This window comes from Chanodichthys erythropterus, chromosome 10 (genome assembly GCF_024489055.1).
Source record: "Chanodichthys erythropterus isolate Z2021 chromosome 10, ASM2448905v1, whole genome shotgun sequence".
Classification (NCBI taxonomy): Eukaryota; Metazoa; Chordata; class Actinopteri; order Cypriniformes; family Xenocyprididae; genus Chanodichthys; species Chanodichthys erythropterus.
This window is the reverse complement of record NC_090230.1, coordinates 54,630,193-54,644,894: the sequence shown is the minus strand read 5'-3', so window position 1 is coordinate 54,644,894 and position 14,702 is coordinate 54,630,193. Positions and strand designations below refer to the sequence as shown.

General features: G+C 38.8%; 2 protein-coding genes across 2 annotated transcripts; both read right to left on the bottom strand.

The window, feature by feature from the left end:
* Positions 1–2,835: 2,835 nt before the first annotated feature.
* On the bottom strand, positions 2,836–8,608 carry ambp (alpha-1-microglobulin/bikunin precursor). The gene is made up of 10 exons (XM_067395672.1): positions 8,448–8,608; positions 7,442–7,584; positions 7,199–7,275; positions 7,002–7,118; positions 6,073–6,174; positions 5,822–5,868; positions 5,394–5,469; positions 3,885–4,052; positions 3,087–3,263; positions 2,836–2,980 (listed from the first exon to the last, which is right to left on the bottom strand). The coding sequence occupies exons 1-10, from the start codon at positions 8,556–8,558 to the stop codon at positions 2,952–2,954; spliced, it is 1,047 nt and encodes a 348-aa protein (XP_067251773.1). The 5' UTR covers positions 8,559–8,608; the 3' UTR covers positions 2,836–2,951.
* Positions 8,609–11,695: 3,087 nt separating this feature from the next.
* On the bottom strand, positions 11,696–14,681 carry ptgdsa (prostaglandin D2 synthase a). The gene is made up of 6 exons (XM_067397158.1): positions 14,589–14,681; positions 13,855–13,994; positions 13,670–13,746; positions 13,344–13,454; positions 13,139–13,240; positions 11,696–11,721 (listed from the first exon to the last, which is right to left on the bottom strand). The coding sequence occupies exons 1-6, from the start codon at positions 14,679–14,681 to the stop codon at positions 11,696–11,698; spliced, it is 549 nt and encodes a 182-aa protein (XP_067253259.1).
* Between the last annotated feature and the right edge of the window lie 21 nt (positions 14,682–14,702).

The following is a 14,702-nucleotide window of genomic DNA, read 5'->3' as shown; positions in this document are numbered from 1 at the left end:
ACACATATTTCAAGAATTAGTCTGATTCAAGGGAATCATAAGCCAAATCCTGACTGAAGAGAGGAGGAGCTGGGGATGGAGGAGGGTAATTAATTTGCTCCTGAGAAATGCGACAGCTGCTGATAATACCGATGAGCTTATATATGAATGCTGTGATGCCGTCGTATTCCTATAGGTAGACACGAGTCACCTGGGAGTCAGCCGATGCAAGCTTGACTGACGTGACCTGCCAGAACTGACGCTAACGCTGGATGATGTGAAATGTGAGGGGTACTTGCCTTTGTAAAACTCTCCACCATGATGCTAAGGTGTTCTGGGTGGTTTACAGAGCATTGCTGTCCAGTTTCTATGGTCTTCTTGATGGTTTCCAGGGTGTTACTATACACATATTGTGCAGTTTGATTGTACACACATTGTGCAGAATGCTGTGGAGTTGCTAAAGTGTTCTGGGTGGTTTCCAGGGTGTTGCTATGCAGTTGCTAATGTGTGCTGAATGGTTTCCAGGGTGTTACTATACACATCTTGTGCAGTTTGATTGTACACATATTGTGCAGAATGCTGTGGAGTTGCTAAAGTGTTCTGGGTGTTTTCCAGGGTGTTGCTATGCAGTGGCTAATGTGTGCTGAATGGTTTCCAGGGCGTTACTATACATATCTTGTGCAGTTTGATTGTACACATATTGTGCAGAATGCTGTGGAGTTGCTAAAGTGTTCTGGGTGGTTTCCAGGGTGTTGCTATGCAGTTGCTAATGTGTGCTGAATGGTTTCCAGGGCGTTACTATACACATCTTGTGCAGTTTGATTGTATTAATGCTGTGGAGTTGCTAGATGGTTTCCAGGGTGTACTGTACACATATTGTGCAGTTTGACTAAAGTGTTCTGTGTGGTTTCCCAGGTTGTTACAGTACACATCTTGTGCAGATTAGCAACTCCACTGTATTAGTGAAGTCAATCTGCACAAGACGTGTACTGTAACAACCTGGGAAACCACACAGAACACTTTAGTCAAACTGCACAATATGTGTAAGCACACCTTAGCAACTGTATAGAAACACCCTGGAAACTTTAGCAACTCCACAGCATTAATACAATCAAACTGCACAAGATGTGTATAGTAATGCCCTGGAAACCATTCAGCACACATTAGCAACTGCATAGCAACACCCTGGAAACCACACAGAACACTTTAGTCAAACTGCACAATATGTGTACAGTACACCCTGGAAACCATCCGGTGTACTTTAGCAACTCCACAGTACTAGTGCAGTCAAAGTACACCGGATAGTTTCCAGGGTGTTGCTATGCAGTTTCTAAGGTGTTCTGAACTGACCTCAGCTGAAAAATGATTTCCTTTTTAGAGCTGCTTTACAATAGAATTGAACTCTATTTGCATCAATTCATTATTTTCCTGTTTATTCCCGTAAAACTGCTTTTAAACAATCTGTATTGTATAAATCACTATATAAATAAAGGTGACTTGAATTGAATTCTGGATGGTTTCCAGGGTGTTGCTATCCAGTTGCTAAGGTGTTCCAGGTGGTATAAGTAATAGCACATCTCTTTTCAAAAAGCTGCACGATTTGAGGTGTTATTTATGCCCACTGTCCAAAAAATGCAGGGCGATAAACACCATTTTTTGAAATCCCCAACAAGTATGAGTGCCAGCAGCATGTCTTAAAATAAATCACTAATAATCATTTATACATCTTTATTTATACAGTAGGTGGATGTGGGTTTGAAATAAACTGGTAGTGAAGATAGGGGTAGCCGTGCAAATGTTTCTTTTTTTTTTTTCTTTCTGTTTTCACAGTGCCTTTTGTGTGAACGCCTGTGGCATGTGACAAATGAGTGTGATTTCTAAAGAAGTTCAGATTATGCACTGTATGTGCGGTTGGGTAAAACTGAAAATGTGTTTATGACTGTGCTGTAGCTTTGTGGGTTTGTGTTTGCTGCATCAGCATGTGTTGGTAAATGCGGATGTTTGTGTGTTTATATGAGTACATCTCTTATGCAGTTTCATTGTGGACACTTTTGTACTTGACAAACATTAGTGAATCACGGTTAGTGAAACTACACCTGTGCTTACTCTGCTAGGACACTGGCATGATTTGAGGAGAACTGACTCCACTAAAATCACGCAAAAGTAACAGCAAAAATAACTCAGAAATGAGAAGTTAGTTCTGAGAAAAGCACCAGCAACATTTGAGCGCAGACTTGGTTTGATATTTTCTAACTAATGCAATGAAATTCAGACATTTTAGGCATACATTAAGAGTCCAAATAGTTTTTGCAGCCACTGTACACGCTTGTCTACAGCTTCAGTGTATTTGTTTCTGTGTGAGGGTGTGTGTGAGCAGGTGATGTGGCCCTGGCCGGAAGGTCACTGAAAGCCGTCAGTTCCTTTTTCCTCTCCGGATATTCCCAGCATTCTCACAGCAACATCACCAGCCGTGAATTCTGAGAAACAGCGGGCAGGAAGCCTGGCAGGGCTGCTGGGGACTTTGCCCAAACTCTTTTTGCCCGTATGCAGGATCAGCTTTATAAGCCTGAACGTAATGCTTCAGCATCATTACAAAACCCATAAAACTGGTCACAGATCAGCAGTGAAATCAGATCAGCAGGCAGTTTTACACAACTCCAAAATCTAGAGCTGGTAAGAAGATCACCTTCAGTAGACAACACTGACCTCTCCTGGCCACTGTCAGTAGGGGAATCCAGAAGCAACTGTAAGAAATGATCCATTAAGAAGAAAATAGAGCACATCCCAATAATATCCTCAACAGAAGCAAAGTATCTTAAAATGTATATAAATGAAATGCACAATCAGAAAATTGAACAGGTTTGTTTTCTATTTATTGTGTTAATGTTGAAGTAAATGCCCATTGGAAACTGATCCATGTTGCACTTTTCTGTTTTAAATGAAGTAATGCTCCTTTCTTATTCACACCATTCTCAGTTCACTGTGAGAAACTCGTCATCTCCTGCAAATCCATAATAACAAAATGACACAAATATCACAATATGAGCTACTCCTTACAGTTTTGATAAATTATATTAATGAAAAAAGTGTTTCTGTGTGTGTCCTACCATTTCTCGTCATAACTCCGCAGTACTCCTCACACTCCTTCTGGCTGTAGAATTTGTTGCCATTGCCCTTGCAGCCTCCATATTTGAAGGACACGCACTTTCCCGCAGAAGCATCGAAAGCCCACAGGTCTAAGAATGCTTTACAAGGACCAGCGTCCATGGGCAGTCTACAGGCAGCTAGATGGACAAAATATAGTATATATTAAGACCTCTCAGCTAGGCAGTAATCCATCTTTGGACCTCAAACACAAAAACACCAGTCTCATAAACAGACACACAGGTTTGCGTGTTTTATGGAGACTTTCCATAGGAGTAAAGATGTTTATACTGTACAAACTTTATATTATATCGCCCTACACTAACCCTACCCCTAAACCTACCTATCACAGACTTTCTGCATTTTTACATTTTCAAAACATTTAGTGTGATTTGATACCAAATAAATTTCCCCACAAGGTCAAAACTTTACTGGTATTACTATGGTATTACTATTAAACACACACACACATACGCACAGGTTTGTTTTGCTATCTCAGTGAGGACATTCCATAGGCGTAATGGTTTTTATACTGTACAAAGTGTATATTCTGTCCCCCTACACTACCCCTACCCCTAAACCTACCCATCACAGAAAACATTCTGCATTTTTACATTTTTTAATAAAACATTGTTTAGTTTTTAAAGCTATTTTAAATATGAGGACTCATGAAATGTCCTCATATTTCATGTTTATGTTGTAATGTCATTATATAAATTTGTGTCCTCATAAATCACAAAAACACGCACACACACACTTACCCTCAGTGCGACAGCTCTGCAGACATTCCTTTTCAGTCTCAAAGTTGTTCTGGTTCCCCATACAGCCTCCAAAGGTGAACACCTGACAGGTCATGATGGACGAGTTATAATGGAAGCGCTGCAACATTCCGAAGCACGGGCCGGAATCAGGCTCAGCCTTACATGCTTCTGCAGACACACATAGATACACAGGTCAATGTACGGTCCCATTTTATATTAAGTGTCTTTAACTACCATGTAGTAACATTTAAATTTGTTAAAATCATTTGATACAATGCAATTATTTTGTACATACATGCTTTTACATTGTATTTAAAAATACCTGCATTTGGTTACATATGTAATTAATTTTCTGTAATTACATCTATAATTATACTGTTGACCTTTCTCTTACCTAACCATACCACCAAACCTGTCTCTAACCTACCCGTATCACACTTCAATAGCAGTTATACTTATTTTTTATATAAATACATTGTAGTTAAAGACACCTAATATAAAAAGTGACCCACTTATTATTAACCCACCTATAATTAAAGCAATTTTTTGAATCATAATCAGAAGAAACTAAAAACAATGTAAGATACACTACTGTTCAGCTGTTAAGTTTGGAGTCAGTATGATTTTTTTTTGTTTGAAAGAAATTAATACTTTTATTTAGCAAGGAAGCATTAAATTGCTCAAAAACGACAATAAAGAGATTTATATTGTTACAAAATATTTATATTTCAAATAAATGCTGTTCTTTTATACTTTCTATTCATCAAAGTCTCCTGGAAGAAATGTATCATGTTTTCCAGAAAAAAATATGAAGCAGCACAACTGTTTTCAACATTTATAATAATCGGAAATGTTTCTTGAGCATCAAATCAGCATATTAGAATGAGGATCATGTGACACTGAAGACTGGAGTAATGATGCTGAAAATTCAGCTTTGATCACAGGAATAAATTACATTTTAAAATATATTAAAATAAAAAACAGTTATTTTAAATTGTAATAATATTTAACAAAATTGCAGTTTTTACTGTATTTTTTATCAAATAATTGCAGCCTTTAAAAATCATTTTACTGACATGTAATGTAATGTAAACTTTAGTTGCTCATAGAAAGGGATTGTTTTTCATAATTTTATACATATTTTTGAAACCTGCACAAATAAGCGAAACACATTTCCTGTAAACTAGCCCAAATGTGTAGATAACCATCCAATCATGCAATATATTCCAAAAAGTATTTTAAAAGGCATTTTTCACATTTTTGTTTAATTATTGTATGGGTCTTTTTATTGCCTCAATAATAAGGTAAAATGGTTACCTTCCAGTCGCAACATACAAATGTACCCCAAAATATATACACTTTCTCTTATACAATGCTAAAAATCTAAATTTTTAATTTTTAAAATTTTTTAAAGCAATCTATAAAAGTTATTTGTGAACTTCCCACATATGAATCATGATGATTTCCTTCTAAATATGAAGAAAGCACATAAGTGGCACTATTACTCACCAGGTCCTTTGAACATGGGCGTGTCATCGCCCGATCCCTCCTCAGGGGGCGCCACAACCACATTCCTCCTCGCCCTCTATTGTGAGCGAGTCAGATAACAGGATTATTAACGAAACTTCTATGAGTTAAGCGAATAATTCTGTCTAAATTACAATTCTGTCATTATTTACCAACCCTTGTGTTTTGTTTATCTGCTAGTTAACATATAGCTATAGCAGACTTAGTTCACAAGCATTTTTATAGCGACCAGTCAATTATTCAAATATTCACCTTTTATGGTCTGCAAAAATACAGGTTTGGAGCAACATTGGACTGAGTAAATGATGGATTTTTATTTTTGAAATTAAGAACTATTGCTTGAAAATGAAAATATGCATTGTTTATGCTGTAAGTATTGTTTTCATTTCTTGTGATCACGAGCTCTTCACCTGGATCTGTGGCTCTGGTGTGGCCTGCTCGCCTGGAACACACTCCCCTGATGCCACAGAGGAGGAAGAAAAGGTACAAATAATAACACAGAATCAGAATAAAAGGAGTGTTTTGCATTGGTTTCCCTGACAGCAACATATTGTCGGCACAGATCCGGCCCACTTCTGGCCCGCGTGTAATCCACATGTACCAGATGTGGGCCGGATCTGGGCCACACAATGTTGCTGTCTGGGTTGTGTCATGAGGATACCTTTGTTCTTTTTGATAACTATAGTGTCTTCACTCATTCCCTGTTCAGCCACCAGAGTCTTGAAGTCTTCGATGAGAGTGGGCCGCAGTTGCATGGTACGCCCTACAGGGGGAGTATAACTAGTTTATCATTGTTTACAAGCACAAATACAGGTGATCACACCAGCTATGTTCAGAACTGAATACCAAAAAAATAGCGAATAGCGACATTATTCCATGGCTACGTCCAAACCTGCATTGAGTAGGTTCTTCTGAATAAGTAATTACTTCTAGACCATTAAAAAGTTTTATATTGCATGAATGCTTGTGTGCAGTATGAATGTGCAGTATTGTGTGCATGTACTACATCCGTCGTTGTCATGTGACCTAACACTGCCATTCATTAATCCTCTCCCGTGGCTTCATCTCAATTTTTTTTTTTTAATTAAACAGCATTTCATTCTATGTAATTTAATTTAAACAGTATATAAGGTAAACATAGACTAACACACTCAGCCTACATACTGTGTTAGTATGCAATTGACAAAGTGAACTAAAGTCATTCAGTGAGAGTTTGAGTAAAAATGATAGACAAAAATCATAGAATGGTGTTTTATTGCACACTTCTTTGTCTCATACTGTTTTCGATTGCATGTTAGCATTAGCATTTAGCTAAATTCTTTTTTTTGTGTGTGTGTGTTCATACATTTAAAACTTGTGGTGGCAACTTTGCCTCACATTCCTCACTATTTTCTTCAACTGCGAGGGAAACCAGCAAACCATCACAAACTCCTTCTCATCATCCTCAGCACAAGGGGTTTGGGTAATATTAGCCCCCCAAAAATCCCCAGAAATAATATATAAGGCATGCCCTTATCTTGATTTGAGGTCAAAGCTCATCTTGAAAAAAAGAAGTTTAAATGTTTTCCGAGAATAAAAGGGTAGTTTTACCGTAGAGTTTCACAGATGTAGATTTTTCACCGCCCGTTTTTTGTTTATACATCACCACCAGAGCATACTCATCGTAGTTTGTGTGAACCACATAGGAATCCACATCAGCATTCCACTCTTCAGGCCAAAAGACACAAACAACAGTCAGATAACAGTGAAATGAACAGAATGATTGACAGCTGTGGTATTGTACCCACTTGCAACGTGGTAGTGAAATCTTCCAGGTGTTTTGGTCATCTGATATTCTCCACTGATGGACTTACAGGTCCCTTGTCTGCAAAATAAACAAATAATGCCATCATACTAGGTCTTATGACACACAAACTGCTTTTGAGGGTATAAAATAAAATAAATAGTTTCACACCAGTTGGCTGCATTGTTCAATTGGTGTAATATTAATCTATTGTTTGTTGCTGATACCCTGCATCACCCTGTCATACCTGAGGCTGATGCGGGTCATGCTGACGGTCTGTGTTGAGCCACTGGTCTGCAGCTCCATTGAGCCGATGGCTGCGTCTCCCTTATGACGCTTGAACCAAGGGCACGTGGATGCTGTGGCAATATCATACCATTTTCCCATGAACTTGTGGTGGAGCAGAGGAGGTCAGATAAGGAGAAATAAGGACAATTAGAACAGTGGATCTCCACCCTTTTTACTTTTACTGGACGTTTGTTGAAGCCCCCTGGTTGAGAACCACTGAATGATAATTATGAAAATAATAACAAAATAATCTGCATATTCATAACAAGAATGAAAAGAAACCAGATGTAATGGCAACCAAATTTAGTGTACCAGGGCAAAATATTGCATTATTATTTACATGTTGTGCAATAGCCAGAGAGTCATTTAATTAATACTGGTGGTAGATCGAAGAATAGTTATTGAAATGTGTACAGACCAAATTCACTATGTAGGGAGGACCTACAAATTAATTTTACTACAATATTATTTATATTTTTGCTACAATAGATTTCAACTGAACATTTTGCATAATGTTAGGATGGTCGGCAGCACAAATGTTTTACGTGTTACAATTGTATACAATAATTATTATTAATAAAATTAATTATTATTTTGCCGATTTCATGATTTGCTTTGCTTCATTTTTGTTTTAAAAAAGAATTAAAAAAATTGTATTTGTATTAAATAAAAGATTGTATATATTGTATGTAGCCTAATTTTTTTCCCTCAAAATATTGTATTTTAATTATTACAAAGCAAAAAAATAGCTAAAACGCAAATAAGTAGCCTACAAAACCTATTTTTTAACCTGTTTATTTTAACCTATTATTTTTGTTTCATATTTGTTTCACGTTAAAGAAAAGTTTGTATTTGTATTGTATTTTATTATCTTTTTTGCTTTACATATAAAAGTTTAAAAAGTATAACAGCTGGTCTTGTCTTATGACAAACAGTCTCTTAAACTTCCAAAAGGAAAAACTTACCCGGTTTAAATCAAAGTTCTCTTGGGTCTGGAGAACGGGTTCATCGGGCAGAGGCCCAGCATGCAACAGTCCCAGGAAGGGAAGCAGAAACACCAGAACAACACGCATCATTCTGTCTGTCTGTGATCCAAATGAAGTTCTGATCCCAAAGCCAAGCGAGAACCACTCCATCCACAGGACATCGACCTGCAGGCCATGTGTGCAACACCACCCCCAAAACCAGTCCAACAAAACAAATAGAACAAAGTTCTTCTTATCAGCCTATTGACTCCAACCTGTGGCTTATGTTCCTTTTTGTTTTGGCTGAAACTCTTGACAAATTCTGTTAAATAATTGGATAATATTCCCACAATTCAGTAGCCTATGTAAGAGTCAAAAAGGCCTAATATTGTTTTTTGTTGTTGTTGAGTGACTTTATATAATGAACATTTAGAACAAAGAAAAAACGAACAAACAAAAAACAGATCTGCTCTGCAACAAATACCATACCCTCACAGAATTAGATTTTTAATTACAAAAACCACCAAACATCTGTCACAAAAATGGCATGCGTCGTGTTGTGCCGCAACAGCTTCTGGCTATCTAAATATGTAAACATAAACGCCACATTCGGCCGCTCCAGACAGTCCAGACACATCGTAGCTCCAGCCATCTTGGAACGGTCAGTATGTAGGCTAGTCATTCACAGCACATGCCACAACATTGCACAGCTTCTGGTTGTGAAACCGCAAAGATTTAAATTCCCGAAGAAATTGGATAACCTTTCAAAGGTGAGAATGTATTGTTTTGTGTTTTATATGATATAACTCAATATTACACGTTTTTACTATGGTACTTTTTAATGTTTTTACTTATACTATGGTAACTTTTTAATGTCGTGTTAGCTGACACCCCCATATTGTTGTATTGTGTTCGTTTAGCAAAATCATTTGCTGAAGTCTATTGCAAATATAGATTTTCGTCTAACTACGGTTGCAGGCGTTCAGTCAACTTGCTCTCGAATGTTCACAGACCGGTGTTTTATGGCGTATGGCTTAAATATAGCGACCCATAGAAACAGCCACTAATGATGCATTTACATCTATATCTATGGTCTACACTGGACGCGACAAAGCGAATCCGCACATCCATTTGTTCTTCGTCTAGCACGAGTGCTTTAAGTATGTCAGAAATAGAACGGGGCATTATCAGCTTTACTGTCGCGCCGCATCCAGTGTAGACGGCATCACTGATTATAATGGATTCTATTCGCTTTTGTCATGTCGCGCCGCTCGCGTCTAAAGAAACACTCTCCTGAGAAAACCTTTAGCACAAGAGATGTACTGTACACACATTAACATTCTCACATAATTACACATTCATTTTAATTTCTTATGCTAAACTGTAATGGCAGATGTGAATAACATGACATAAAAAAAAAACAAGAGTGTTTTATTTTTGCCATCCAAGATCATCAGAGAAGTGACCACTTTCTGTATGTCCATTTCTGTTTCTAGGTTGAATTTTTGGTCAGCTTTATAGCACAGCAAACGATAATGTCGTCAGTTACAGTATTACAAACTGTCACATAATTTTGGCACATTAAGGTAAGGACGTGTGGCCTTCAGCTCTAAATGGGATTAGGGACTGAAAGAGAGACAAAAACAAGAAAAACACAATGTGATAAGAAACACTATGTAATACACATTTTCCAAACTAATTGAATTTTACGAAATAACTAGGTTATTGATGAGAAAATGGGGTTCGATAAACTACACTGAAGAAAAATTATAAACGCAACACTTTTGTTTTTGCCCCCATTTTTCATGAGCTGAACTCAAAGATCTAAGACTTTTTCTATGTACACAAAAGGCCTATTTCTCTCAAATATTGCTCACAAATCTGTGTTAGTGAGCACTTCTCCTTTGCCGAGATAATCCATCCACCTCACAGGTGTGGCATATCAAGATGCTGATTAGACAGCATGATTATTGCACAGGTGTGCCTTAGGCTGGCCACAATAAAAGGCCGCTCTAAAATGTGTGGTTTTATCACACAGCACAATGCCACAGATGTCGCAAGTTTTGAGGGAGCGTGCAACTGGCATGCTGACTGCAGGGATGTCCACCAGAGCTGTTGCCCGTGAATTGAATGTTCATTTCTCTACCATAAGCCGTCTCCAAAGGCGTTTCAGAGAATTTGGCAGTACATCCAACCAGCCTCACAACCGCAGACCACGTGTAACCACACCAGCCCAGGACCACATCCAGCATCTTCACCTCCAAGATCGTCTGAGACCAGCCACCACGGACAGCTGCTGCAACAATCGGTTTGCATAACCAAAGACTTTCTGCACAAACTGTCAGAAACCGTCTCAGTGAAGCTCACCTGCATGCTCGCCATCCTCATCGGGGTCTCGACCTGACTGCAGTTCGTCATCGTAACCGAATTAAGTGGGCAAATGCTCACATTTGATGGTGTCTGGCACTTAGGAGAGGTGTTCTCTTCATGGATGAATCCCGGTTTTCACTGTACAGGGCAGATGGCGGACAGCGTATGGGTGAGTGGTTTGCTGATGTCAACGTTGTGGATCGAGTGGCCCATGGTGGCGGTGGGGTTATGGTATGGGCAGGCGTTTGTTACAATGAACACAGGTGCATTGATGGCATTTTGAATGCACAGAGATACCGTGACGAGATCCTGAGGCCCGTTGTTGTGCCATTCATCCATGACCATCATCTCATGTTGCAGCATGATAATGCACGGCCCCATGTTGCAAGGATCTGTACACAATTCCTGGAAGCTGAAAACATCCCAGTTCTTGCATGGCCGGCATACTCACCGGACATGTCACCCATTGAGCATGTTTGGGATGCTCTGGATCGGCGTATACGACAGCGTGTTCCAGTTCCTGCCAATATCCAGCAACTTTGCACAGCCATTGAAGAGGAGTGGCCACAATCAACAACCTGATCAACTCCATGCGAAGGAGATGTGTTGCACTGCGTGAGGCAAATGGTGGTCACACCAGATACTGACTGGTTTTCGGATATGCCACACCTGTGAGGTGGATGGATTATCTCGGCAATGGAGAAGTGCTCACTAACACAGATTTAGACAGATTTGTGAGCAATATTTGAGAGAAACAGGCCTTTTGTGTACGTAGAAAAACTCTTAGATCTTTGAGTTCAGCTCATGAAAAATGGGGGCAAAAACAAAAGTGTTGCGTTTATAATTTTGTTCAATGTAGATTAAAAGCTCTCGCTTACCTAATTTCCTGAAGGAGGACAGTTTTCTAAAAAGAAAAACAAAAATGAGAAATTTAGGTGATAAACATTTAAATGATTTGTAAACAGAAGCTCAGTCACACATCGATTATCACTTGTTGTTGAGCAAATATTTGTTAGTCATACATGTATAATCTTGAAACAAAAAGTATTTGGACATTTCGACCACACTTAGAAATGTCTTAAAGGTCCCGTTCTTCGTGATCCCATGTTTCAAACTTTAGTTAGTGTGTAATGTTGTTGTTAGAGTATAAATAAAATCTGTAAAATTTTAAAGCTCAAAGTTCAATGCCAAGCGAGATATTTTATTTAACAGAAGTCGCCTACATCGAACGGCCAGTTTGGACTACATCCCTCTACTTCCTTTTTTAATGACGTCACTAAAACAGTTTTTTGACTAACCTCCGCCCACAGGAATACACAAAAAAGGGGGCGTGGTCTTGTTGTGCTCCCATGGAGAAGAGCAAGAGTTGCGTTTGTAGAGTGTGTTTGTCGCCATGTCGTCGAAACTGTGTTATTTTCATCCTGCAGTCTAATCACCTTTGTTTGGCCTTCCCAGGGACGCTGTAGATCAATGGTTACAATTTATGTTTAACTCGGTTCCCGAAAATTATAATTGTGGTATCCTTACTGCAACAGTTAATGTTGGACTGCAGTGCACATAATGGCCACAAGAGGGAACTATGTTTATGTATGTGGCTGTTTTCCGTATGAGGTACTCTTCTGAGTGAGAGCGAACGTTGTACATTTTCTGTCGCTGCTTATGGAGATTAAAGAGTTCAGTCTCTCGGGAATTATTGTCTTTTGTGTTCACTCGGCACAACACCACAATAATCCACATGTAAAACTATGTGCATCTCCACGTTATGGTAAGAGGCGTGTCCTTTCCGGGCAAGGAGCGCTAAGCTGCTGTCGAATCACAACACAGGAACCGCTGGCACAATCAGAACTCGTTATGTATTTCTGAAGGAGGGACTTCATAGAACAAGGAAGTCATCAGCCCGTTTTTATGACAGTGGAAACAGCGGTATACAGATAAGTAAATTATGTGAAAAATACTGTGTTTTTTTACACGCGAAACATAAACACATGTTATATTGCACACTATAAACACAATCAAAGCTTCAAAAAACCACGAAAAACAGGACCTTTAATGTCTCTCTGAGTTAGATATCAAACCAAATATCCAACTATAAGTGTCATATTAGCGAACATGAGCCACTGTCTGCACAAATACTTTTTGTCATCAATTTGAAGTTTTATTTAAACCCTAAAGAACCTCTTTATGTGAAATATTTTGCTTAAAAAGTGTTCTTGTGTTGCCTTTCCTTAAAATAAATTATTTAGTATTTTGTTATTTGATGCACTCTGACATTCAGACGTGTCCAGATAAAGTTGTAGGTGTAAGTGATTTATTTGTTTTACCAGCAGCTGGTGGAGTCAAGATGGACTCTTTGGAGAATCCTCGAGCTGTGGCATACGCCCTGAACTTCTCCATCAGATCTGCCCTCAACTTCTTAGTACGACCTACAGCCAAATTCAGAAAGTCAGAAGAACAAAAAACACCCTCCCAAGATGCTATATTTGAGAAGTCCACTTCAGCTCATGCTGTTGTTAATCACAGGCTCACCGTAAAGAGACACTTGTGTGAACTCCTTGTTAATCTTCTTGTGTTTGAGGACCAGAGCATACTCAGTATAGTTTGTCTCCACCACAGTAACATCCTTCACCCTTCTGTGACCTTCAGATAACAATACAAATCTGAACTGTAGTATTATTTTATCAGTATCTGATCTGATCTGATCTGGCAGAGTAAGCATAGTAAGCCTAAGTTGGTCGTATAACCATTGACACCAACGGAGCTTCGATCAACTTAGGCTTATGATGCTTTTGGGAAATGCTACCCTGATCAGTCAAACATTCTGCTATGATGTCTCATATTTATTGCTGACTCACGAGTGCTGTAGTAGTTAAATACGCCGGGCATAGACGTCTTCTCATAAACATAGACCTTACGCTGACAACCAGAAGACCTGCATATAATCACATGCAATCATCACACAATGTCTGAGTATAATATAATATAATAATTATATATTTTTGTCTGAAAACAATCATAGGTGAAAATGAGTGTCCCCCACCTTAAACTCCACATGGTCATGTTGACGTCCCCATTCTCCTTTGGCTCCACTATGCCCATAGAGATAGTGAGTCTGTTTCTGTACGGCACGAAGCCTGGAGAATCATAGGCCAGACCCACCCGATACCACTTCCCTGCAAACTGAGCCAACGCCATCCACATATTAAATCTCAAGATAAATAAGCATCATATGACAAGGATGTTTTGGAAAAAGAACAGAGGTCACCTCTGAATCCAACCAAAAATATTATTACTAATGTCCAGTCAGTAACATGTATAGCAGGACCATGTGTTGTCTGTTCATTAACTGCCAAAATATTTGTCTCAGTGTCTCAACAACCAACTCTTCCTCATAAAATCTCATGAAGATGCCTCAAACGCTTGGCAGAAATCAGCCGTTCTTTGTTGCAACACTGAGCGAGTGACCTTTGCCCTGAGGTTTGTTTGTCTGCACTGTCTCTTCTGTTAATGCAATCGCTGTCTGAGTTTGGCCCCTGAAACGGCCCTGTAGAGCATTACCCTCCTCCTCATGGAACAACAGCTTGTCCATGTCAGTATTTAGAAAAGAACTCAAACATGAAACAAACATCATATAAACATTATTCAGCTGTACAAATCTAAGACAACAGTTTTGCTACTATAGTCCATAACCAGCAGCATTACTACTGTCCAACAGATAAAGGCATCTAAAAAGCCTCCAAAACATCAGGTAAAGCACAAGGCTAAAGTTCTCACCTTCTGAAGGTCAAAATTTTTCTGTGGCTGGACTTTGGCGTGGATGTCTGTCAGGAGCATCAGCAAAAAAATGGTCACCAAGGCGATCTTCATGGTTACGTTGTAGAGAGGAAC